Below are 26,015 nucleotides of genomic sequence, written 5' to 3'. Positions count from 1 at the left end.
TTTAAATGTATAATGATTATTAAAAAATCATTGACAATATCGATTTTTCAGAATACCAATATCAGTATGGCATGACAGCTAAATTTATTTTTAACGCACTCCTTTCCTACCTTAGATTCCTCCTAATCTGCCTATCAGTTTTAATGTTATGTTTTATGTATAATCAAGTCGCATATTATTATACAATTTCAATACTTGTGTACTTTTCAGAAAGATTTAGAACTTTTTTCAATAATCAATAAGTAATCAGTTTAATTTTCGAAATAAATACAGATTAACATTGTAACTTAAAAAAAGAAACAATATTTTAGAAAATAAGTATATTTCATCGTTTCCTCTTCCCGCCGCGCTTGCCTTTGCCTATCCGGCGCCGCACTCCCGCCGCTTCCTCAGTGTCGTCGTCGGACTCCGCGCCGCGCTTCTTGCCCTTAGCGCCCTTCTTGTCTTCTAACTCTTTCATTTCCTATGAAATAGATTACATTATTACAACAGATCTTAAGAGTTTAAAGTTTTTTAACTACATTGAAAAATCCCACTATATTGACACACAACAGGATTCTTAATTATGCTTTTCAAGTTATTCTTTGAAACTCTGCTCCTTTGCTAACAAATAGATATGGTGCCTGCTGTTTTTCGTTATATTCCGAAAAACTTATCGGATTATACAAAAAAATAATTCCATAAAGATTTACATTAAGATCATCTTACAATTTTAGTCAACCGCTGCGCCTCAGCCACCCTCTCTTGCAGCACCATGACTTCACTCTCTTCTGTCTTGTACAAAGGCAGCTGTTTACCGATGAGCTGCTCTATGCGTTGATACAGCTCCACATCATACTGTTATAAAAAAATGTAATTATGCCACAATTCGTGACTTTCTGTCTAAAGTTGACTTTTTATATGAAACAAAGACTGTCATGCTATGTAGGTAAAATAACTAAATGTGAAAACTGTTGTTAACTAAGTAACATAATAAGATATTGAAGTTAAAAATGGTCCTTCCGATGACAAGCAGTTATTGTCGCCCATGGAAGTCTGTAATCAACCCCAGATAAGACTATATTCCTACTTGAGGTTGTCCACAGATATGTAGCTACTCCTGAGGACTATGTTCTGCTAAGTTACCTGAGTAACAAAGGTGATAGACTTCCCAGCTCTTCCAGCGCGCGCGGTGCGGCCCACGCGATGTATGTAGTCCTTACTGTGGAGGGGGATATCCAGATTGATGACCACGTCCACGTGCGGAATGTCCAGACCTCTGCGGGAATATGGTTCGTAATTAGTATTTTATGACCAAAACATGAACTACTAGAAAATGAACTAGTTAGTAGTTGTTAAATAGTTAAGAGCAAGATAATTAATATTGATTCAAATAGATTCATATTAATTTTTTTTCGAACATCAACAAGATACTACCGCTTTGGAAAGTGGTTCGTTATGGAGAGGAAGTGGCGAAAGAAACTCCGTATGTGCGCAATTTAAAATCTTTTAAAACATACATAATGTTATGAGATGAATTGCTTAATAGTCTGTTTGTACGGGATGATGTGTTCGTCCAGCGAAAAATCCCACTTTAAATTAAAATAAAATAAATAAATAATATTGATCCATAACTACAATTTGATATTGATTGCCTTGGCTCCATTCTACATCATATATTTTCTTTAATGTAAAAGGTAATTTCAATGACAAGCAACCTCTTTTTAAAGAAGCATGGAGCATCGAGAGATGCATGAAAATTTTTTTCGTAAACTAAATAAGTCTTGAACTTACGACACTTAGATTGCTGCAAATGTGTCTACTTTGGAACTTCAACTAGGGCTTATTCTGGTATTACATAAGTAAAATATCAGTAATTATTGGTGTTATCACGAATCAGACCCCTCAACGAAAATCCCCTTCTACGAAATAAGACACTTACCGCGATGCAACATCGGTACAAATCAACACCGAGCGACTCTTGCTCTTGAACTTGTTGAGTGCAGCGAGCCGCTTCTGTTGCGACATCTGTCCGTGGAGCGGCACCGCGGGAACACCGAGAGCTCTCAGTAGTAGCGCCACACGCAACGCACCGGCGCATGTCGACACGAACACGATGAACGTGCTGCCTGTTAGCTCGTTTAAGATGTGCACTAGATGTACGTCCTGTATAGAAAAACAATTACTGTTAATACATTGTGGTTATATAATATGTGGTTGGGTGCAACCCTCTTTACGCTACTACTGGGGGAGTTGAGATATGAAATGTAACATGCTGTTTCTATTGATTGTCATGTCCGACAGATTAGATCCGATTTTTTCAAAATGGGCATAGATTAGGTCAGAGTTCATTGGTGAACTCAGTGATTCTGCTGACAAAGCAATTTTAAATGTCAGTATTTGGAAATAAGTGCCCATAGTTTTTTTTTTTAATTTATAGTGGGTTTTTTTCGCTGGGCGAACATATCATCCCGTACAAACAGAATATAAAGTAATATATTCATCCCATAACATTGTATAATACAAGTATTTACTTATAAAATATTTTAAATTGCACACATAGCCAATAGTATTTACCCATCCAACTACTGACCACAACCGACATTAGTTAACTTAGTAAATCACTTACAATTGAAACTTACGACAACACAAAGTGTTATGCCCGAAGAGTATAACTGCTTATATAGTCATTCTCTACTACTTTTACTTGCATATATATCCCACAAGTTTACAAAATTAGTGTATTTGCTTACTAACCTTATATTTAACCGGTATGAACAGATAGTACTGCTGCAGAGTATCCACAGTCTGATACTTTGTCGACACTTCCACTTTGACAGGGTCTTGCAGTGACGCCCGTTGTAGTTTTTGCACTTTCTTGGTCATAGTGGCCGAGAAGAGATATGTGCGGCGCTCGCGTGGTATCACACGAAGGATCTTGTCCACTTCCACCTCGAAGTCCATGTTGAGGATGCGGTCAGCTTCGTCCATAACCTGTTCATAATTAAATAACATGCTTTGTAGTAGACAATTTGTAACTGGGTTTCTATTTGTGTACTTGTCCTCATGCTTTTAATCGTAATAATGTTACACACTTGCATCCCGCCTGTTGTCGGTCCTCTACCTACTATTATTCCACTGCTGAGCATCAGTCAACTATCAGAATGAATGAGGTTAGGTTGGTAATGAAAATAAGAGGTGAGATTCAAACCCCAACCCATCAACTGTGAATATAAAAAGACACTGAATACCAAAAACTGCTGTTATAAGGCATAGATGAATATTTATACATGCTCAGCAATCCATTACTGTCTCACTGCTGGGCAAGAGTCTCCTCTCATAAAAAGTAGGATTAGGCCATAGTCCACCGCAGTGGCCAAGTGCATATTGGTAGACTTCACATATTTTTGAGTTTATTTATTTTTATAAATCTCTCAGTTATGCAGGTTTCCTCAAGATGTTTTCCTTCGCCGTTTAGTGATACTTAATTTATAACATGCACATAACTTTGAAAAATAAGAATATTTACACACCTCTTCAAACAGACATAGTTAGATTTACATAATTTTAGATTGAAAAAGCAAATTGCGATAAAATAAATTTACTCACCAAGTATTTCAAAGCCTTCAAATTGAACCCCTTGGTGTTCTCTAAATGATCCACCAGTCTGCCTGGTGTGGCGATGATGATGTGTGGCTTCTTGGACAGCATCAGAGCCTGCGCCACCATGTCCATACCACCCACTATCACTGCACATTTTACACCTATGCTTGCACCTATTTGAAAGAAAAGATATATCAATTTGGTGAGGCATGATGTTTCATGCTCGCACCTATCCGAAAGAAAATATATATATACCAATTTAGTGAGGCATAATGCTTCAGGTGTGATCGCTGGCTAATATCTGCCTGAATCTTAATAATAAAATACGACTTCTGTGTGTACTTTTGTTGTTTTTGTAACAAACTAAAACTTTGTGACAACTAAGGCATAGGAAAATAAATGACAGGAATATACATATCACATTCAGAGAGATTAAAGTGTGCTTCCTAGCCAAGCAGATAACTAAATGACAAATTTACTCATCTGTTCTGTGTCTGTATGTTTTTATAGGAAGCTTTTTGTGTCTATGGCACCCACAACAAAGAGAGTTCAGATATAAAAAGTTTATTCTTCTGATTTCATATTCTATGTTAACAAAATACCATGAGGGTAATGTGAATCTTACCAAGTGCTTCAAACTGTTCAGATATCTGGAACGCCAATTCTCTCGTTGGTGTGAGAACAAGAGCAAAGTATCTCTGTGGGTTTTCCAGCAATGCTTGTAATATTGGCAAGGCGAATGCACCAGTTTTGCCCGACCCTGTCTCTGCTAGCCCGATTATGTCTTTTCCTTGTAATGCCACTGGTATTGATTCCTTTTGGATCTTTGATGGGTTCTTCCATTTTAATTCTGCACACGCCTCGCATAGAACATCGACTACACCCTGAGAGAAAAATGCTTTATTTAAAATTCAACATCAAATTCGATGGGTCGTAAAGTTTTACCAAAATTTCATTTTTAAATAATATATTATGTTGTCTATGAGTGTCAAGGAGTAGGAAAGTAGGTTATGTACAATAATTTGATATAACCATGTACTTTAGCATACATGCTTTCATTCCTTTGCCAACATTTAGTGAACAATAACAATGAACTTAACCTGTAACCTTATTTATTGGTATTGATTATATTTCAAGTTAATGTTTTATGAGGGAGAGAGAATGTTAATGTATAACTAGAGTTGGAAATTAAGTAAATAGGTAAACACACCAAATCCTTAAATGTTACTGTTTCCTCTTCCTGTTCTTGTTCCGCGCCATTTTCCTTTTCTATTTCTTGTTCTTCCTCTGCTGATACACTTTCATCGTCACTATTACCGTTTTCACTATCTGCGCTCATTGTTTAAAATATTGTAATTCATTAGACGAAATAAAATATCAGAAATACACGTGCACGTGACAGTTTGACTTCAAAATGTCAAACTCAAAATTGACGAAAAATAAACAGAAGTACAGTAACAGATTCAAAATGTGTGACGATGATTTTCCAATGATACTGTCATAATACCTTATTTTATTTAATATTCATTAGCTTTTACCCAGGGGCCATGTAGTAAAGTTTTTAATATGATTATTATCTTCTGAAAAAAATCAAAGAGTCAAGTAGCCTCTTAGAGGAAATCCAAGTATTTCTCCTATAATAGTCTATGTATGTTACTATACTCTTTGCTCCTAGTTTAGTCCCTATAATAATATTATAGTAAAAAATAAGAAATGTCAAGTCACAAATGAAATTTAATCAAACATTTATGACAGCAGACTGATTGATTTTTAGGTTAGTTAGGCGTTTATGTTTTTAAACTATTGCGTGTATTATCGTAATTTACAAAATCTAACTATCACAGAAAATGGCAAAGCATCATCCAGATCTTATTTTCTGCCGGAAGCAACCTGGCGTCGGTAAGATACATTTAAAATCGTAAATAACTTGACATAAAGTAAACAATGTTTTCGACATTTTTGATTTTTTGTTTTCACAGCTATCGGTCGTTTATGTGAGAAATGCGACGGCAAGTGTGTGATATGCGACTCATACGTGCGCCCGTGTACGCTGGTGCGTATCTGTGATGAGTGCAACTATGGATCATACCAAGGCCGGTGTGTGATTTGCGGCGGGCCCGGCGTCTCTGACGCATATTACTGCAAGGAGTGTACCGTTCAAGAGAAGGATGTAAGTGTATCTTAGGACCCGTTTTATGACTCTGTTTTTGTTTCTTTATTGAAGTAGTCCATCACAAATAAGTATGCAGTCCACCTGATCGTAAGTGGTTGCCGCTGCCTTTAACATTTGTAATCAACCTCAGATGGAATTAGAGTCCTACCTCGGGGCAGTCACAGAGACCTTGCTAGCGCTCATTGTTTATTTTTGCCATTGAACAATATTTGCACTAAATTATTCTGGTTTGATAAATGTTGAACCAGTTCTATTTTATTTAAAATTGTTTTAATAAATGTCTTTAGATGGGAGTGACTTTTGGGGTACTTTGCTTAACATCACATGGATCCCATTTTCTTACAAATATACATGAAAACTTTCCCAAGTTCTAAAATCTATTAACTTTTACCAGTCCAGCCGAACTCAGCCGAGGATGCCCGAGCGCGCCTTACCAAACTTTTCACTTGACACCGAGAAGTCAGTGAATAGAAATGTCATAATTTTATTTTTTTGTACTAGTGACGTGAAGGAATATGTTGTATCGGTAAAATAGGTTCACATACTATATATTAAAAGTATTTTTGGCCACAAATAATATGTAGATAATTTAAAATAAGCCAAATACCAAGGCGCTAAATTTGGATATGTATGCATGTCCATGGGCCGATTAGGACATTTTTTGTTTCGGGACATGTATACAAGTCGCTGGGCATTCAAAAATTAAAACAGAATATATTGATTTTCTAGCTTATTTATTTCTTTGCTTTTATTAAATCATCTAAATTCTCCTTCCAGAGGGATGGATGTCCGAAGATTGTCAACCTGGGTAGTTCAAAGACAGATCTGTTCTACGAGAGAAAGAAATATGGTTTCCGAAGACATTAGAAATAAATCTCAATATAAGACTGTGATTGATTTAATACAAAATAGTTTGTGTATGAAACTTTAACTTGTGGTGTGAGTGGTGGTTTACAATGTTAAAAATCTGATATGCAATATAATATTCAGTAATTAATACTTTTAAGATGGCAAATGTATTGTTTCATTCATTATTTTATCCAAATATAAAGCTTTAGCTAAGCATTTAGTTATTGCTCAAAAAATAATGTCTTAAATTTCCAATATTATGTTTTACTTTTTCATCATGTAAAAAATAAAAAAAGTTTAAAAATAATACTGAAAGTTAGTTACATTCATTTTAAACTCACATTAAAAGTAGCTGTAAAAATTAAGACACAAAAGTTATGTAAGAAATATGTTTAATAAATAAAACTATATTTCATTTCATATTTTAAATTTATTGCGCTCTTATCTCTGCATTATGGAGAACCACTACTTTACATAAAAAATATACACACAATAGCATTTTATTTTTTAACAAAAATAGGTACATACTGGCAATAAGCATTTATTTAAACACTTTATTGTCATCAAATCACATAACTATGGGAATATAATGTTTATATATGATAATAGGGTTCAACATTAATATATATTGAGATTCCTTGATAAATAAGAAGCAAAATAAGTAATTTTTCTTAAGGATTTTCTAATAAATGTGTGTGACGTCACAAGCTCATAGTAGCACTGTATATAAACATAAAGTCTATGTGTAAGACTTATATGGCAGCAAAGAGTCTTATGACCATTTTTCCATGTCATAGGACCATGTCTGTCATTTAAAATATACATAAATTTATGTGAATATGTTTTTAAAAAATTGATGTATTTTATAGGAGGCATTATTCGTTTAAAATGGCATAACTTATTTTTATTCTACAGAATGCCTGAAACCATAAAAGCACACATCAAATTAAGAATTTTATTTCATAGTTCTTTTATTTATTTATTTTATTGTAAGGCTTTCATTGTTTAGAATAATTTTAGTATCAACTATGCTTCTATTGATATATGACACCTAAGATTAAAATTTAATAAATTTGAAGAAAATATATACCACAATACCTTCTCTCTACACTTACAATGTTTTAATATACTTATATACAATATCATGTAACTATGTTATAGATACATTTTAACTGCCTCCACTGATAATGCTGTTAGCAGAACTATTTGGATTCCTCCAAATGTTCGGTTCGGTAACATCTGAGAATGTTGAGCGTGCGGGAATGATAGGCGATCTGATGCATACTCTGGAAAATAAAAATTTAATCAAATAGATAATCAAAAAATCAGATACAATGGAAGATTCAGATTCTACAGAAATAGCGTTTTCTAGGAATTAATCATTCCTATAGCGGTAACAATTCTAGATCTGGATAAATGTATCTAAATTAAAGCTTATAGGGACTTTTTTTTTAAGTTTTCATTTATATTATAATATTATTATTGCACGCGTGTTGCATTCAGTGAGTGATATTAACGTTTATTTTAATTTAATTATTATGGGTTATTCCATTTTACTTTCGATGAAGATTATTCAAACAGATAACAATATGAATATTTTATCGTGACAAGCATTTAAAAACCATAGACAAACTCATTTATGAACATGTTTAATTATATACATTTTTTATTTATATTTTTATTTTTCAAGCATGTGCAAATAGTTCGTGGTCACTCATGCAACATTACTGATAAACCAACGAACCTCAATCGGCTGTAAGCACTTCAGTTTAATCCAAATATAGTCCTAGGAAGACGATTAAAATTTTATTTATTGTATGGGGTAAAACAGTGCAAGGGGTGAAAAACAGTATCATTGCATAAAACTCTGATTGAAAGATTGAACAGCAGTTTCATTATCGTCAAAATCAATTTAAGCCATAGAGGTAATCTCTTTTTTTGTAATAAAGGAGTAGCAGACAAGCATGCAGTCCACCTTATGGTAAGTGGCTGAACTTCTTAACGGAAGTAGGTATTATAACAGTTCTTATATAAGGATGTTTTTAATTTCCATGTTAATTGCTACTTGGTATTAAATTTACGACTTAACTTTCAACCATCCGTTATGTCCTAAAATTAAAAGATTTTCCAGAAGGAAAGCTTGTACTGGTTTAGAGAAGAGTAACTTATTTATTGTTTAACTTAAAATTAATATTCATAATTCGAATCCACTATTAAGTGTCAATTCCTGTATCGTTTACATACTTACGAGTTAACATCCTCCAACTTCTTCAGCAACCTCTCGTTCTCCCGGCTCAATAACTCCTGGTCTCTTAGCAGCTGGTCTCTCACGACGAACAGTTCGCTGTTCTCTTGACGTAACGCTGAGTTCTCCTCCATGTGCAGTTGGACCAGCTCCACCAGTTCTGGTTGCGGCAGCTGGTACAGTTTGTTCGTTTCGATTGATGGAGTGCCTTTTCTTTGGTCTGGAACGAAGTTTTACCAGTACATGATTTCGTAAGTTAAGGAAGTATTGTTATCTCGTGATACATGAGAATTATGTCAAGGCTTTCACTGTTAAAGTTTAAACCCGTAATATTCCTCAAGGAAACCTGCACTCAGAAGTGGGCCAGTGGCCAGTGGGCGTTGATAACAATACGTTAGCAACGTTTAACACGTTTAAAATGAAATTAACATAGGGTTGTGGTGGTAAATTGTTACATACTATAAGCATCCACGCTGATGTCCGTCTGCACGTGTAGAGCTGTTCTCAAGTGATGGTTCTCAGCTTGTAAGGCTTCCACCTCTCTCTTCAAACTTAATATCAACGCGTCTCTTGCGTCCTGAAAAAATAATGAAAGATAGTTTCACAATCATGCAATCAATCTTCCAGTTAGTTCAGATGGGATTTTTAATAATGAAGATGAAGTGTGTTTTTGGTTTGAAATTATACTTTTACTTTTTTGGTGCGTTTGAAAATATAGATCCAAGTGCATTATGTTGTAAGTATATTCTGCAATTCTCTTACCATTTTTACAATGGGTTTCGATTTAATTTTCTTTGCTCGCGCAGCATATCGAAGCGTGTTGATGGTCTCGCTCAGATTTGATCTTGTCGGAGCTATACAAGCGATCTGAAAAAAAAAAATATATTTCAATATTATGGATAATTTAACTTTTATTCTATGTCGAGAACATCTTGTCGTCTAATCTATTTCGATAACCGATAACGGGAGAGTTTTACACCGAAAAATACATTCAGCTGAACATAGAAGCTCTTCCTTTTTCGAAATCGATAAAAGCCTGCCAAAAACAAGCTTTCTAACTAGAGAATTGCTCCTAGGATAGCGCTAGACCCCTTTTCCACCTCGGTTCTATCTGTGGTGGAATGAGTCCATGAGCGACATTCACTTAAAGTAAAAGTAATTGAGATGATATAAGTGAAACATGATGGAACAATCTTACCATGAGCGTGACACCGTTTCCTGCAAGACTGTCCGCCAACAGTTTTGTCAGCTTGCTGTCTCGATACGGTATGTGGCCACGTTTCCTGCCATCGCTCAATTGTGCTATACAGTAACCTGTAACACGAAAATAGTAATTATGGACAAGGTTAGATGAGTCCAATGTGACCTTTGAATTGGTAGACTGTTTAGAGTTTGAGCTGGTTTAAAATGTTTAAAAGGCAATGATCATGGTATGTACTTTTACTTTACTTTAGGGGAATTTTTCAATCTTTCCCATAGCACGAGCTTCTTACTATGACGAGCTTCGATCAGCAAATATCGAGGGTGGCGAGGAAGGTGGGAGAACCTTTTTTGATTCGACTCCGGCGGCACTATCGCCCCACCTATTTCTGACTAGTAACAGCAGTGTTAAATGCTGCTGTGCTCTGGTTTGAAGGGAGACATACTTTTCCAAGGCTTTTTAACTTAGCCCTTAGAGTACCAACGCATCTGTGGCTGACCTGAGGTACAAAACAATCTTATCTCAGATTGCTAAAGATGTCCATGGGCCATGATTGTTCGTTGTTACTTCTATAATCAAAAAACGACCGGTTATGTCACTGCTCCATCAAATGGATCATCGGTAAGAGCGAATTACTAAAACTAAGCTTTACCCAAAACCATTAAACTCCTGTTAATATTATTCGCTTCTTCCAACGTTTTCCCGGTGCTATTCGTTCGCTTGGTCATCTCGCTACCAGCCAGGTCCACGAAGTTGATCTTGCCGTGAGTAGAACACGTGACGTCACCGTCAGTGCGGATATCTCTACGCACACGCACGCAGAGTAGTGTGTGTGAGCGGGAGGAGTGTGCGTTCATCGCGTGCGCACCTACTGCGCGGTTGCGCATACCTGGGGGTGTAGTGTGTCTGTGTATAGTTATCGCCTAACTCCGCACTAAAACACCCCCGGTGGCCGTCCTCGGCGCTGCGTAGAGGGCTCCGGGATTCCCAAAGGAACGCAACCGGAGTCCTCTTAGCGCGTTGCCACGTCGGGCTCTGCCCAGGGGAGCTTGACGCTCGCCACACCGTCTGGTGCGTACGAGGTTTCGCCAAACTCCTAGTCCGCGATGAAGTTGTTCCGTGCAGGTCATACGATTTGTTATGGCGACGCGATTCATTTCTATATTCAGAGCGGACTAGCAGTTTTACGCGGACTGTACTCAATATTAATTTTTAGTTGAAAAAGACTCTTAGAGATAATAGTAGAACTTTTTTTAGATTTAACCATGTGACCTGAATTCTCAATGAAAACACATCATAAGCATTATAATATGTTAGTCTATTTTTTTGCATATATTTAGTTACACCTTGATAAAACGGGAGAGGTCTAGAAAGTTGATGATGGTTTTGATTACCAGTTTATTAAGAAAATTAATGAAGTCGTTTTACATTATCTGTTATTCTTAAGTTTATCGGTTATTATTATTATTAATATTTTTTACAAGATTATATATAGTACATACTTATTTTATCTGTTCTACAGTGCATTATTTCGTGTAAATAATTTGTTCCTTGTAAATTTGGAAGTATCCACGATAGTTATCTTCTAATCTAAATATATATAACTCAAAGGTGGTCTATCAACGCACAGCCCAAACCACTGGACGGATCGGGCTGAAATTTGGCATGCAGGTAGATGTTATCACGTAGGCATCCGCTAAGAAAGGATTTTAATCAATTGTACCCCCAAGGGGATAAAATAGGGGATGAAAGTTTGTATAAATCGTCTTAGTTAATAATATTACTTCGCAACGCGAGCGAAGCCGCGGGCAAAAGCTTGTCTAGATATAAATTACTGTCTAGAGGATGAGATCTGCATACTTACCTTCTTCCAAAACAGCAAACAGATCATCCAACTGTTCGCAGTCCACTGTGAATTGATTCTCGACGTAGAAGCTTCTGCTCTCTTTGGACCATCTCACTTGAAGAGGCTTGCGAGAGCTGCCAGGGTTCAGAAGATCTATCACCTAAAATAAAACCATTAAAATGTTGGTTTACTTTCGAACGAAACAAATATTTCTCTACCTACTTAGAAGATAGGTTTTGTAGCATTTATATTGCTAGTAATACAAGTTCCAGCCTAAGGACATAAAGTAGCAAAACAAGACATAGACATTAGAAAAACAGTACACTTTGTAAGTCCTATGTAAGATTGACAGATGCGATGCGAAGTAGGACTAAGAGAGCATTATTAGAGTAAGTGTTTCTTAATTATCACACCTTTAAAACCAGAAAAAGAGAATACCATACCAGAGAATACCGACTTCTAAAACGATGTGTGTTTCAGAAGCTTAGATAATTATCTAAGTTCAGAAGTCATCAATAATATCGTTCTTTTGTTGTTTCAATACTGACCTTTTCATTATAAATTTCTAAGAATGAGGCTTTGAGGATGAAGTGGCAGTCCGGCCGGTCGTGGATCAGTTTGAACAGGTACACGAAGGAGCGTACCACTAGCCCGTGCTCAGGATTGTAGGGACTTGCTCCTCTTTCCACCTGGGCAGTAAAGATAGGGAATATAAGTAGGGTATGTCTCCTAGACGTTCGATTGTAGGTATAGGTATGTATGTTTTCTGGATGCAAAAATATAGATGAAGATGAAACTCTTTGTCCCTTAAATAAAAAAATATCCCCACATTCCACTTCTCCATTTTACAAGTTCCTACGTATGTCTCATTACATCGACTTTACAACATGCTTTAACCTTAACATTGCTTTAACCCTAATGTCACCCTTACATGTATATTCCGATTTAAAAAGCCAACAATATAGCCATCTTTTTCATCCCCATAATATGCTTTAAGCTCCAATCCATTTTACAGGGCATAAAGGATTTTGCGTAGTTTTTTTTTTATAATATAGGAGTAACAGACGAGCATGCAGTCCACCTGATGGTGAGTGGCTACTGCCGCCCATGGACATCTGTAATCAACCCCAGATAGGATTAGATATTCCTACCTGAGGTCGGCCACAGATGCGCCGCTACCCCTGAGGACTAAGCTGGAACGCATCGGAAAAGTCTGTCTCCCTTACCAAGCCCTTCAAACCGGAACACAGCAGCGCCTAACACTGCTATTATAGTTGTAGTTGAAGTAACCAACTTGTTATTCCCAAACTATTCCTAGCCAAAATTCGGATACTTGCACACACGCACCAGCATGGTATCTCACGAGTAATATACCTATTATTACAATGATTCTAATACGTAATTTTAGTGTAAAGCATTATTTTGTAACATTAATGATAACACAAACATTGCGTGACGTGAAGCGTTACGTCGCTCGTTAGCGTCGCGCTATCATTCGAAATGGCTCGGACACTGCTTTCGGAATTAAAAATGTCATTGCATAGTGATTCATGGTTCAAAGGTGTGTTAAATTACCAATCTGCAGTGAGATAACGTGATGATGAACTAAGTCTTTCTAAAATTGAATAGGGAGTGCCAGCCCTAGCCAGCTCAGCAGCGGTTACAATAATGAGTTGTAAATAAGGATGAGTGGTTCAAATTCTGTACAAAGCCCAATGTGACGATGATGGTGGTATGAAATTTGCCGTTCCACACAGGTGGGTTGGGTTTGACTTCTTTGGTTTGGGTATCTTTTTATTTTGTGTAAAAGCGGTAAACAAGTCTGCATTTTAATTGATGTTAAGTGTAACCAATTTAATTTTTAATATAATATTAATACTTATATAATATAATAATAATACATAATACTTTTTAATATAATATTTAATACTGGTGCAATTATTTGTAACCGGTCCAAATAGAGTATTACGATTTTGTTCTTTACCATTAAAACAGATAACTTTCTAATATGTAAATAGCTTTGAAAGAACGTGTTATGGGATTTGAAATGTGGACTCATGGCGAACCCCAGCACTACCTTGCTAAAGGTTAAACTCTACTGAAATATTTACTTTCCCTTCACTACACACGTGTTACGTGACACGTGGCAAATGAACACCCCATGAAAATGATGACACTTTGTATACCCATTATATTCCGTACCTAAGCATACAGACATGTCTGAAAATCGATAACTGTCCCCAAGGACAAATGCAAGCGCCACATCGTCATTATGACACATTTTGTTTATGTAGATAATGGAAGTGGCTAGTGCAGTCCACTTGATGCAAATTGGCCACTACTGCCTCTATAAGCGAACTACTTCCTACACTTTAATACTAAGTAGGAATGCCTCATGAAGTTATATATATATTTATTTTTAGAATCACTTTAATATCTAAATATATATAACTCAAAGGTGACTGACTGACATAGTGATCTATTAACGCTCAGCCCAAGCCACTGGACGGATCGGGCTGAAATTTGGCATGCAGGTAGATGTTATGACGTAGGCATCCGCTAAGAAAGTATTTTGATCAATTCTACCCCCAAGGGGATAAAATAGGGGATGAAATAATTACTTCGTAACGCGAGCGAAGCCGCGGGCAAAAGCTCGTCGTGTATATTACCCACTACCTAATACCTTGAACTGAACAGGTCTCTCTATACTAAAATATTTAAACTTGATACAAAGTTACAACTTACTTATTGATATAATTTCTTTTAAACTTTTAATTTCAAAAGTTTCTTTTCAAATTACTTAAAACATAAATTAAAAGACTTACCTATTTTTACGTACAGTAATACAAGTACCTACTTAGTACATTCTAACCCCACAAACATCTTTCAGAGCTCTCATACAGAAGTTTCTATGATGTTTTCCTCAATCATTCATTCATCATCACGTATGGAACTTTCCTTACCAATCCCGGAGGTCCAGTGAGCGTGTGGGTTTTTCCACTGCCAGTCTGCCCGTAGCAGAAGGCCGTACACGAGAACCCCTCCACCGCCATCTCTAGAAGACGCTTCACGCCAGAATACTCCAGCACATCCTCCTGTTACAATAAGTACTTCAACTGATTGAAATGAACTGAAACTCGAACAGGTTCATGTGATTTCGTTATAATTTCATTTTTCGCAGGTATTTATAATTTAGACTACTACATCTTTACTTATTTGTAGACAAATTTGTGTAGTTAACTGTTATCCTAGTGATTATGCTAGCTACCTGTTGTATATTAGACACTGAGGAGAGTCTGTCCTGTGTGACAGTTGCAACACCAGAAGAGTAACAAATATTGTCAAATCTCTTTGTACTTTTGTGGAGAACCCCATGTGATAGCGCTCCGAAAATAGTTTGGGAGGACGACCATTCCACATCTTACACATTCGTGGCAAAAAAGAACGAGTTTCCTTCAAAGCATATGCGCGTTACTATTCAAATGCTTGAATTGTAAACAATCTCTACACAAACAAGGAACTTTTAATCGACAAATACTTACGAGTACTTAAGATTCATACCTGGGTAGCTGCTGGTTCAAACACAACGTTGTAGGAGAACACCTTCGGCTTCTGTCCCGGGGCCGTGTTGTTGCATATCACCTGGCCTTTCCCGGGGAACTCCAGTACGTCTCTCTCCCGGTAAGAACGCTCCTTCTCGTTGAGGGGACGAACTCTGTGGGTATCATTTTTACGTAAGTAAATTTTATTTCTGTAATATTTAGTTGTATTTCCTTTCTTCTATTTCTATCATTCATTGATTGGATCGAGAAAGTAAACTACATAATGAACCAATTTTCATGAAACTTAGGAACAATTGTTGTGTCGTACAATTATCTATATCAATTATGATTCAGGCACCGTGATAGAGTATTCTCCGAGTCTACCCAATTGCAAGAAGCCATGGTTAGGAGTGTCTAGCAAATGCCCTGGTTCCCTCTCTATACCAGACTCCTAGTGATAAGGTAGGCTAACTGATGAAAACTAGCCAACATTGTCTATGGACCTTTGCAACATCAGACGCAGATGTATCACCAATGTATCGTCATTGAAGGAGGGCTGGATTTGCACCTTTTTGAAGAGACCGAAGTCGTAGCGCTTTTTGAGACTGGCAAATTCATTTTAGGACACATTATAAACTAACTTCATAAAGTTCCTATATAAGTACCTATTATATATCACATGTAAGTTATTTTATAGTGTTGTTTATGAACAAACCAGTGTCGTGTTAAAATGGAACTGTTAAAAGCGTTATCGATCATGTAACGCGAGGGAGGAATTTTTAACATTGACACGATTCGGTTTATTGCGTTTTTATGTCCTGCCCATATCATAGTATTTAATGGCCGTTATTAACAGTTATTGCTAAAGTTTAAACCCAGTGACACAGAACCTACGTGATTCCTGTAAGTTCTGTAACTATGGTCCATATTTTTGCATTATTTTAATCGAAATCAATATTTTGCAATTGAAATAGTAAAAGAGTATGCAGTCCATTCATTACCATTCATTATCAAAAATCATTACCACCCATCTGTAAGCAATCCCATGTATGAGTCATACGAGATTTAATAAAAATGCAGTGAATAATTTCATTACAAAAATCTATTAAACTTATAACAAGTTTTTAATTTAATCTTATTAACAGTTTTCTTCTTGACCAGCTTTGAATTTATCCCAGGCCTGTTTGGTAAATGGAAGTATTTCTGGATTCTGGAATTTCAGCTGTCCCACCGTGACACTAAGTCTCCTATTTGAGGCAGACTACAATGGCGTTGCTGCTTTTAAGAACTAATTTGGAATGAAAATTATCTTCAATCCAGAGGACAGCCATGCTTAAGGCTAATATTTAAAGTTGTAAAAATTTATCTACTATAATTTAGGTAAGTGCTGTCTTAAAATTAAACTTACCTGACAACAACATTAATATTGTCTTCATCAGAATTAAGGGTTGTGCTGGAACCACGAGTGCTGCGGTCGACGCTACCGGCTCTGCTGCTACCACTGTAATAATATTAAATAATTTAACATCATGATGATCTTAATAGAAAAAGTATAATTTTGAAGATGACAGGATTACGTTTCGATTATAGAGGTACCATTTCCACACCTACTCGTATTTCTATATTATATATGTAATGTATGTTCTGTGGTTTGAAATATTTAGAACGTGCACATAATCCAGGCATTCTTAGTTTTAACAAAAAGCAACACGTTTGTGAACTCAGTCAGACTTGTTAATTATCTGTTAGCTAAAATTAAAATATCTTTATCTTTCTCCTTAAGGATAGTATTGTAAGCTCAAATAGAACTCATGTTCTATTCAAAGCTGATTACAGATGCCCATGGTAGCAAAATCGACTAACATAAGCTACCTACTCCTGAAAGAATTCAATACCTATTTTACATTTACCAGCATTTAAATGCATCGTGATATATTTTAAAACCCTATACTTTACAACAATTTCCACTGCGATAAACGTTTCATTAGAATTTAATACTTGATCGACTGATCGAATGATTTGCTGATCATTTATGCGACCCAAGGTCAGACACGATTGTGGTATGGAAAATGCAATTTCATAGAGTCAACATGGTGACCTATAAATACGTTGAACTTTAAAATTGCCCTTATGGACGATGACAGATTATCTACGTAAATAGCAACATCCGTGGTAAATGTGTGTTAGTGCGCTAAACAAATTAAGACGAAAAATTTAAATGAAACAATTAAATTGTAGGTTAGTTCGAGATGGTTTCAAAATTTTAACTCAGCCAATGAGGAACAGGCGAAAATAAATACTACAAATAAATTATGCCTTTCATCGGAACACGCAACTACGTGCTACAATAAAATATATATTACACAGGCGCGCTAAATGTGCACTTTTTTAAAATACTCCAAAAAACTGTAATAGTTAGATAAAAATTTGTTCTGCACAAGACAATCGTTATAGAATGTTATTACTGCTATGTGACATCGTTTACTAGTACCTAATTGTATATGAATGAGTTGTTGGAGACTAAAATAAAAATATTAATCTAGAAATGTATTATTTAATCACAACGTCACTACATAACAATAGGGTTTTATTGTCTTCAATGAATATTCGAGCACGTTCCCGCCTTTCAATGGGATTGACAGCCGTTAACGTGGACTTACCGTCTGTTAAATGTCAAGGTCCTCGGACTCATTGACCAATAGTGTTTAAGGGTTAAGGAGATTCAATAGAATTTGAGGATTTCAATGTGCTGTATATTTCAAGTATTGTATAGTAGGTACCTATACATGCCGTATAGCAAAGTCTTGCCTATTGTAAGTATGACCTTCTATTTGGGAGGTAATGAAGAAACTAATGCCTTTTAAGGTTTGAAGGCAAATAAGTGTGTATGCAGAGTGGCGAGAAAGAAACCAAAGGTGGAAAAATATCAGCAGAATTGGATTTCCAATAAATATATTTTATTGATTTGGTCTATCTAATCATTTTGAATTTATTAACCACGCTAAAATCGCACAAGGACAATCGTTCATTCTGATTCCTGACGATCCTGATAAGGTGAATGGGATAAAATTATTTAAATCGTGTATTGTCATCGGTTCTTGATAATTGTTCATCATTTTAAATTAGCCGGACCGTTCAAAGCGGGTAAAAATCGAGTTCAAAGATTCCGTTACATACATACATACAGATCAAGTTAATAAAAGCTTGATAATAATTAGGATTTTAGGACCATCAATGATTTTTTATTTATCTGAGCGTACAGCAATGAAGCTGAATAATATTCATTGTTTATTTGACAAAACTATCGGCAATGGCTTACCATATATTATTGAATAATGTTATAAAAGGTTTTCACACATCTACTTAATTCGAATAATTATAACATACAATCTGGTCGTATTGTGGAACATTAAACCTTTCACATATACTTGAGTAAACTTATTGAAAAGGCTAGCCTGATTTGGATCAAGGCTGGTTTTTAGAGATGTGCCGAGTCAGGTCGACTCGAGTCAGTACTCGAGTACTTACATAAACTCGCATACTCGAGTACCAATAGTGATACTCGAGTACCAGTAATACTTGAATACTGACGATACTCGTACACTACAACTACTACTCGTACAAGTAAAAACTTGTTTAATTTTGTGTAGTGAGTGGCGTTTTTTTTTTTTGCTCTTCCGTGCTATTGGACTATATGTTGTGCAAAGTACTCGAGTACTTTGTGAATACTTTGGACTCGAGTACTGACTCGATTCTTTTTTATATGAGTACTAAAGTACTCGAATACCAAAAATGGCCGACTCGGCACATCATTACTGGTTTTCAATAAAACATCGCCTTGATACTTGAAAAGATGTACGTACCAAGGATTTAAATGGACGTTTTATAAACCTAATGATAGTCGAATAAAAAGTTATAGTTAGATATACCTACCTGTACAAATGTTTAAATTTAAAGTGTCTGTAGGTATATGGTTCTAAATTACTGTAATTTTAGCCATTTTTTCGGGTATTAAAAAGTAAATACATGAAAATTATAGTAGATTACTTATATTAGAAAGAATAGAAAATAACATAATTTTGCACATAATAATACGATTACAGTCTGAGATCACAGTCATTGTACAATCGTAACATCTAGTAGATCTCTTTTACCTTATACATTATGTAGCAAGTACGTTGCACTGGTATGCTTCAAGAATACGATAAATACTAAAGGTGGTAGAACCCTTTGTGGTTCAACTCCGGCGGCACCACCGCCACACCTATTTCTACCTAATAACAGCAGTGTTAGGCGCTGCTGTGTTCCGGTTTGAAGGGTTTGGTAAGGGAGACAGACTTTTCCGAGGCGTTCCAGCTTAGTCCTCAGGGGTAGCGGCGCATCTGTGGCCGACCTCAGGTAGGAATATCTAATCCTATCTGGGGTTGATTACAGATGTCCATGGGCGGCAGTAGCCACATCAGGTGGACTGCATGCTCGTCTGCTACCCTTATATTATAAAAAAAAAAAAAAAAAAAACTTATTGTGACCGATTTCCCATTCTTCTTCAATATGGGATGAGGATCTAAGGTCCATGGGCAGCAGTGAATTATTAACATCCGTTGCATTCTCGATCATTACTTAAAAAGCTACTATTGGGCAGAACACTTAACCAATTAGAATATTAATCAGCTTATTGTAACACGCGATGTAGTACCAAAAAGCCAAGTTTCCAAGCGGTTCTAAAGAAACGTGATTCAACGAAAACGGAAACGTTAATTTGTTATTCGGCGAAATAATGTAAATTCGGGCAATATTAAATCACTAGTGACTAGTAACTTAGTAGCCTGAAGTAACGCGGTAAGATTATAGGTTTTTATACTGAAGTAACCAAACCTCGTAAGTTTTTTTTATAATATAGCAGTAGCAGACGAGCGTGCAGTCCACCTGATGGTAAGTGGCTACTGCCGCCCATGGACATCTGTAATCAACCCCAGATAGGATTAGATATTCCTACCTGAGGTCGGCCACAGATGCGCCGCTACCCCTGTGGACTGAGCTGGAACGCCTCGGAAAAGTCTGTCTGCCTTACCACACCCTTCAAACCGGAACACAGCAGCGCCTAACACTGCTGTTATTAGGCAGAAATAGGTGTGGCGGTGGTGCCGCGGGAGTCGAACTACAAAAGGTTCTACCACCTTCCAAAGTAACATAAATTACCTCCACTGCACTTTCTATCAGCCGTATTCAGCGCTACTGTATTTTGGGTTTGAGGGGTGTGGTTTACTGGCAGACATACTAGCTACTCGTAAGTTCTCCGGTGTAGAAATACATTTTTGGCTGACCTCAGGTACCAATAGAGTACCTATAGCACATGTCCATTTGCGACAGTAACCGATTACCATCAGTACCCTTACCATGAGTTTTTACGTTGTGACAAATATGACTGTTTTGGTATTTGTTTACGTATTTGCCCATACTATTTCCAATCAGCGTCCCTAGCGGATTATATCAGAACTTATACAGGTCACGAGCATGGGTATACTCGTTTAATATTAGAATAATATAAAAAAAAAATGTGAGCCGTCACGGGACGCCTGGCAGATGTGAAACATCGACATTATTTCGTAAAAGTAATATGCAGAAAAGAACATATTGTGATAGGAACTAAATATGTCATAATGATAAAATAAAATATTACGATTTTTTTCCAAATAACGATGACTATTTATTGAATTCGATTGCGCATGGCGACGCGTCGCCACACCGTACACACTACTGCATATAGACTGTATATATATACCATCGTATAGCGTGGCGACGCCACGGCATGCGTCGCCACGCCAGAAATCGGTTTTACGTGCGGCTATAGATGTTTCACATCAAAAAAAACAGATTGAAATTAGGTTATAAGAATAAGCTTTAGGGGCTCAAATTGGTGACGCCAGCACAATTCTAAAAGTACCTGTGATCGATTAGAAGACGTCGTCAATATGTATTAGATGCTATACTCGGACGTGAATCGAATGTTGGACTTGCAAGCTTGAGCTTGCAGCTTTGCAAATCTGCGTTCAAGCTTCAATGTATTTAAATCTGAATAAATGTCAGTTTAAATCGTATCAAAACATCTTAAAACTCCACATCGATTTCCCATTTCCAAACTTAATTAGCGATGAAACCTTTTGACCGAATGTAAGGGGCGTTTTCCGATCCATCACATAATAACCACGTAGAGTGGTCTGCCGCACGCGATATCGATGCTTGCGTCTAGAAAATAGAAAATAATTGGTAGGATTTTCCGAATTTCCACGTATCTACCAATGTTTTTTCTTTTTTTTTTATTAGAAGCATAGATTAGTAAAGATACTTCGCCGCCTTGGAATTGAATGAAGCCACAAACGGCTTATTAGTAAGTTCTTTTTTTGAATTCTTGACAAATAAAAACATTTTTAGAGAAAAATTACGAATAAATAACTAATACTGCGTAATTTACATAATAAATAAATAATTATTTCAAATATTTTAGGGACATTTTAGCACGGAGACGTGGCAAAACTTTTTTACGGAACTATTTCAATTATCAAAACTGGGTACATTTTCTTGTTAGGAGTGAGTAATCTTTACTAATCTATGATTAGAAGTAGTAACTGGCATGATAATACGTGGCCATTACCGCTTATAGTAATTTATTATCAATGCCAGACAAAAGTAGAGCCCTACTTGAGGTCGTTCACAGATACATTGCTATCACGGAAGATTGAAACGTCTCGGTTAACACGTTAGCTGCGGAACGCGGCTTAAAACACCTCGTCCATGTCTGATCGTTATAGCGGTAAGAAAAAACTTTAACTTCTCTGTGGTGCGAGAGGCATAACTTCCGTCTGGTTCAGTGTAGGAGAGTGATAACTATATGTTTGTGATGTGCTACTGATTCCTAGTTCTATGGTACACCAACCTAATGTCGGGTTTGTTAGACCTCGTACCGCACTGAACAAATAATAATGCTAACACAGTGCGGAACGAGGTTGGGAACGCCACGTTTCCCCACGCACCTCGTACCGCACCCCACGCTAGCTTCACGTGGTTAGTGTTGTGCAACGCAGTCGAGGCTGCGTAGCGACGAAGTAGGACCGCTGTCTTTATGTTGAAAATTATCATGTCGAAACGTTGCCGAAAAAAGTTGATCATGGAGGAAGATGAAGAAAAACCGGTTGAAAAATCTGAGCCAGAATCAGAATACAGGAAGATATTTCAAAAACAGGTAAGTCACAAATATACTCTGTCTAGGTGAAAGTCCAGTAGTGAGACTTGGCAGGCTAGGCGTATATCCGTATAGTAAGAAATTACATTATAGATAATTACGTTTCCTGTTATGGATCAAACAAAAGTTAAGTAGCTACATTATTGATATAGGAAACGTAGGCAAAATCGTTACCGAGTATTCCGATTACTCTTTACCCTAATCTACTCGCTCCTACTTTTCAGAATCCACTGCAAAGTAAGCACATCATCTCGATAAGGGTCCAAAGAAGAAGAGATGTGTCGGATGCTACGAAAAAATCTCACGGAATGCACTGTTTGCAAAAAACCTTATTGTCTGAAATGTTTCAATGAAAAACATCCATAACTTTTCCCCTTTTTGTATTCATTCTGTCCATAACGTTGATAAATAAAAACAATAAAATAAAATCGATATTTATTTTCCCGTCACTAAATTATATGGAAACCTGCCATTTTTCAGTGCGGTCCGAGGTGCATTAGACCCACATTTTATTTTACCCATAGAATCTAAAGTAACGAATTTAACCAAGGGCGGCGGCAGTTTTAGGTTAATCAACTCATTGTTAATAATAATCAAGACAAAAGCCGTCGATTTTGTCTTATTTGGCGCCAAAAAAAGGATTTTAGTCTCCTTCGGGCGGTGGGATTTAACACGCCTCGTGCCGCCACAATGTCGGATATAGGACGAGGTTTAAAACAACTCGTAACGCAGTAATGGAAAGTACAGAAAAATCTGTGCCGCAGGGAACGTGTTAAGCTTGTCTCCTATACCACACCCTTAAAACCAAAACACAACAATGCTTAAACTTGCTGTTATTAGGCAGACATTGCTGCCAATTTTTTTATCCTTAATCTATTATAGTATGTTTAAATATTATTAATCAGATGTTTGAATTAAAAAATAGCCTTTTTGCAGTCCTGTAACGTCTTTTATTTCCATGCAAAAGTCCCGTTATATTTTGCAATCAATTACTAGAAATGGCAGTTATTTTGAGATCAAGGCATTTTTCTATTATAGGAGTAGCAGACGAGCATACAGTCCACCTGATGGTAAGTGGTTGCGGCGGCTCATGGACATCTGTAATGAACCCCAGATAGGATTAAATATTCCTACCTGAGGTCGGCTACCGATGCGCCGCTACCCCTGAGGACTAAGCTGGAACGCCTCGGAAAATTATGTCTCCCTTACCACACCCTTCAAACCAGAACACAGCAAGGTTTAACGCTGCTGTCATGAGCCAGAAATAGGTATAGCGGTGGTGCCGCCGGATTCGAACCACAATATTCTACTTACCACCTTCATAATTTTTACCACCATCAAAGCAATTTTTTTATTTAGAATAAAAAGACAAGCAAGATCGCGTGTCGATAGACACATGTAAGTGAGGGCGGTAAGGGCCTGATTACCGGTTAAATATTTATTCGACGGCACACGTATTACAATTTGTTTTCATGTTTTATTCGGAAAGAGCTTATGTTTATGTAGCTATCACCTATGGACATAAACAACATTAAGATTTGGTAGCGATCTTCAGTAGATGCGTAGGTATTTAGATTACTCATTCAAAAATCAAAATCAAAAATACTCGTATTTGTTGCGGTCTACAAAATGGGCTATTTAACAGATGATGATTGGCACCTTGGAAGGTTTTATTGCTCGTATACTTATTAATTACTTATTATTTCAAAGGTGGTAGAACCCTTTGTGGTTCGACTCCGGCGGCACCACCGCCACACCTATCTCTGCCTAATAACAGCAGTGTTAGGAGTTGCTGTGTTCCGTTTTGAAGGGTGTGGTAAGGGAGACATACTTTTCCGAGGATTTCCAGCTTAGTCCTCAAGGGTAGCGGCGCATCTGTGGCCGACCTCAGATAGGAATATCTTATCCTATGTGGGGTTGATTACAGATGTCCATGGGCGGCAGTAGCCACTTACCATCAGATGGACTGCATGCTCGTCTGCTACTCCTACATTATATATAAAAAAAAACTTATTACTTATGCAATAAATATAATTTAAGACAGTAATTTCAAGAACATAGTTATGTACCTAATTATCAACCTTTTTATGCTTACGTACTAAAGGAAAAAATCAGTTTCATATTTTAAATCTTTACGAGATAGTCGCGAAGACTTCTGCATTTTTTTTAAATTAAATGACAATCGCCTAAGTTTTTTAATAAAACATCGCTTAAATAATAATAATCGATAAAAAATAACTGAGACATACCTGCCATGTCTAGATCTGCTCTTAATGCTGTCGTCATCACGACCCCAGTTCTTCACAAGTGCTGGCAGGCCCAGGGAACTGCCTCCCTTCACGAGCCCGGCTCCAGGCTGCTCTGTACTCCTGGCTTTGCGGGCTTTCAGCTCCTTACCTGTACGGAGAAACTCAATAAGTCTTCGAAACGTGTTAAACATTATTTTTAGTGTAAATGTAATATGACTTTGTCAATATGTTGCTGTCGCCTGACCACACCAAGACATACAACTCAACTTACTTTTGTGTGCTGCCATAATGTCCAAAAGAAAATAATGTTGTGGATAGACATAGGTAATTAGTTACTAATACTATATAACACCACAGGCTCTACCGTTTACAGCAGGAAATACATAGGCTTAAAACAAGAGTAGTGTAAGTGTGATTCGTATGTATTTGAAGATTAAATTATTAAATATTTTTTATTCGGCCTACCTTCTTTTTTGGATGTCGCAGGACTAGTAGTAGGGCACTAAGGCATTAAATGCAAAAGACAAATATTATCTTCCTGAGTAATTATCTATTGACTAGGCCGCCAACAAGGATAGTCCAAGACCGTAATTTGAGGAATAACCATTTAATAACATTTTTATTATAGGAATAATTAAACTTACCACATCTAGTCGTGGCTACCAAGGTTTCAGCGGACTTAGAGATGTTTCTCGATAAAGCAGTAGGCGGCGCTTTCATGGGAGTAGCCTGGCGGTGGTGGTACACCATATCGTGCTTCAGTGGTTGGAACAATTGCAAGTTCTTTAACGCCATGGCTCCAGCATACGGCCATATTTGATTTTTAAATATTTCGAGCACATTTCTTTTTTACAACTTTTATAATGTTCCTTTTATTTTTAAACACTGCGACTCTACATTGCACGTCCAATGTATATCAAAATTTCCAATATTTTAAAACTTACCTACTAAATACGTCAAGTAATATTTAGCAAACTTTACGAGTATGTACATTTATATTCAATACGACAGAAACTTTGTAAGTCTGTCGTTTATAATTGAACAAATAAAAATTCAGATTCGCACCTAACTTTACACTTGTTTGATAA

The 26,015-nt window shown here is 36.7% G+C and overlaps 3 protein-coding genes across 3 annotated transcripts; 1 reads left to right on the top strand and 2 right to left on the bottom strand.

Annotated features, from left to right (window-relative positions):
* Nucleotides 1-303: 303 nt before the first annotated feature.
* pths (probable ATP-dependent RNA helicase DDX47) lies at nucleotides 304-5,014 on the bottom strand. The gene is made up of 8 exons (XM_073093470.1): nucleotides 4,793-5,014; nucleotides 4,208-4,466; nucleotides 3,589-3,755; nucleotides 2,737-2,973; nucleotides 1,922-2,145; nucleotides 1,126-1,258; nucleotides 709-837; nucleotides 304-463 (listed from the first exon to the last, which is right to left on the bottom strand). The coding sequence occupies exons 1-8, from the start codon at nucleotides 4,919-4,921 to the stop codon at nucleotides 326-328; spliced, it is 1,416 nt and encodes a 471-aa protein (XP_072949571.1). The 5' UTR covers nucleotides 4,922-5,014; the 3' UTR covers nucleotides 304-325.
* A 303-nt stretch (nucleotides 5,015-5,317) lies between these two features.
* Phf5a (PHD finger protein 5A) lies at nucleotides 5,318-6,770 on the top strand. The gene is made up of 3 exons (XM_073093469.1): nucleotides 5,318-5,481; nucleotides 5,562-5,752; nucleotides 6,533-6,770. Exons 1-3 carry the CDS (start codon nucleotides 5,430-5,432, stop codon nucleotides 6,620-6,622), a joined length of 333 nt encoding a protein of 110 aa, XP_072949570.1. The 5' UTR covers nucleotides 5,318-5,429; the 3' UTR covers nucleotides 6,623-6,770.
* Nucleotides 6,771-7,023: 253 nt separating this feature from the next.
* LOC140757624 (kinesin-like protein KIF12) lies at nucleotides 7,024-25,863 on the bottom strand. The gene is made up of 13 exons (XM_073093468.1): nucleotides 25,572-25,863; nucleotides 24,928-25,075; nucleotides 16,847-16,939; nucleotides 15,458-15,611; nucleotides 14,860-14,991; nucleotides 12,445-12,585; nucleotides 11,915-12,056; nucleotides 10,703-10,939; nucleotides 10,048-10,163; nucleotides 9,612-9,716; nucleotides 9,309-9,426; nucleotides 8,853-9,069; nucleotides 7,024-7,890 (listed from the first exon to the last, which is right to left on the bottom strand). The coding sequence occupies exons 1-13, from the start codon at nucleotides 25,720-25,722 to the stop codon at nucleotides 7,773-7,775; spliced, it is 1,872 nt and encodes a 623-aa protein (XP_072949569.1). The 5' UTR covers nucleotides 25,723-25,863; the 3' UTR covers nucleotides 7,024-7,772.
* Between the last annotated feature and the right edge of the window lie 152 nt (nucleotides 25,864-26,015).

The sequence above is a fragment of the Epargyreus clarus genome, unplaced genomic scaffold, assembly GCF_041222505.1.
Source record: "Epargyreus clarus isolate Ecla_fem2 unplaced genomic scaffold, WU_Ecla_fem_2.2 ptg000004l, whole genome shotgun sequence".
Classification (NCBI taxonomy): domain Eukaryota; kingdom Metazoa; phylum Arthropoda; class Insecta; order Lepidoptera; family Hesperiidae; genus Epargyreus; species Epargyreus clarus.
The sequence above is the reverse complement of the archived record's forward strand: the minus strand, read 5'-3'. Positions and strand labels throughout refer to the sequence as shown.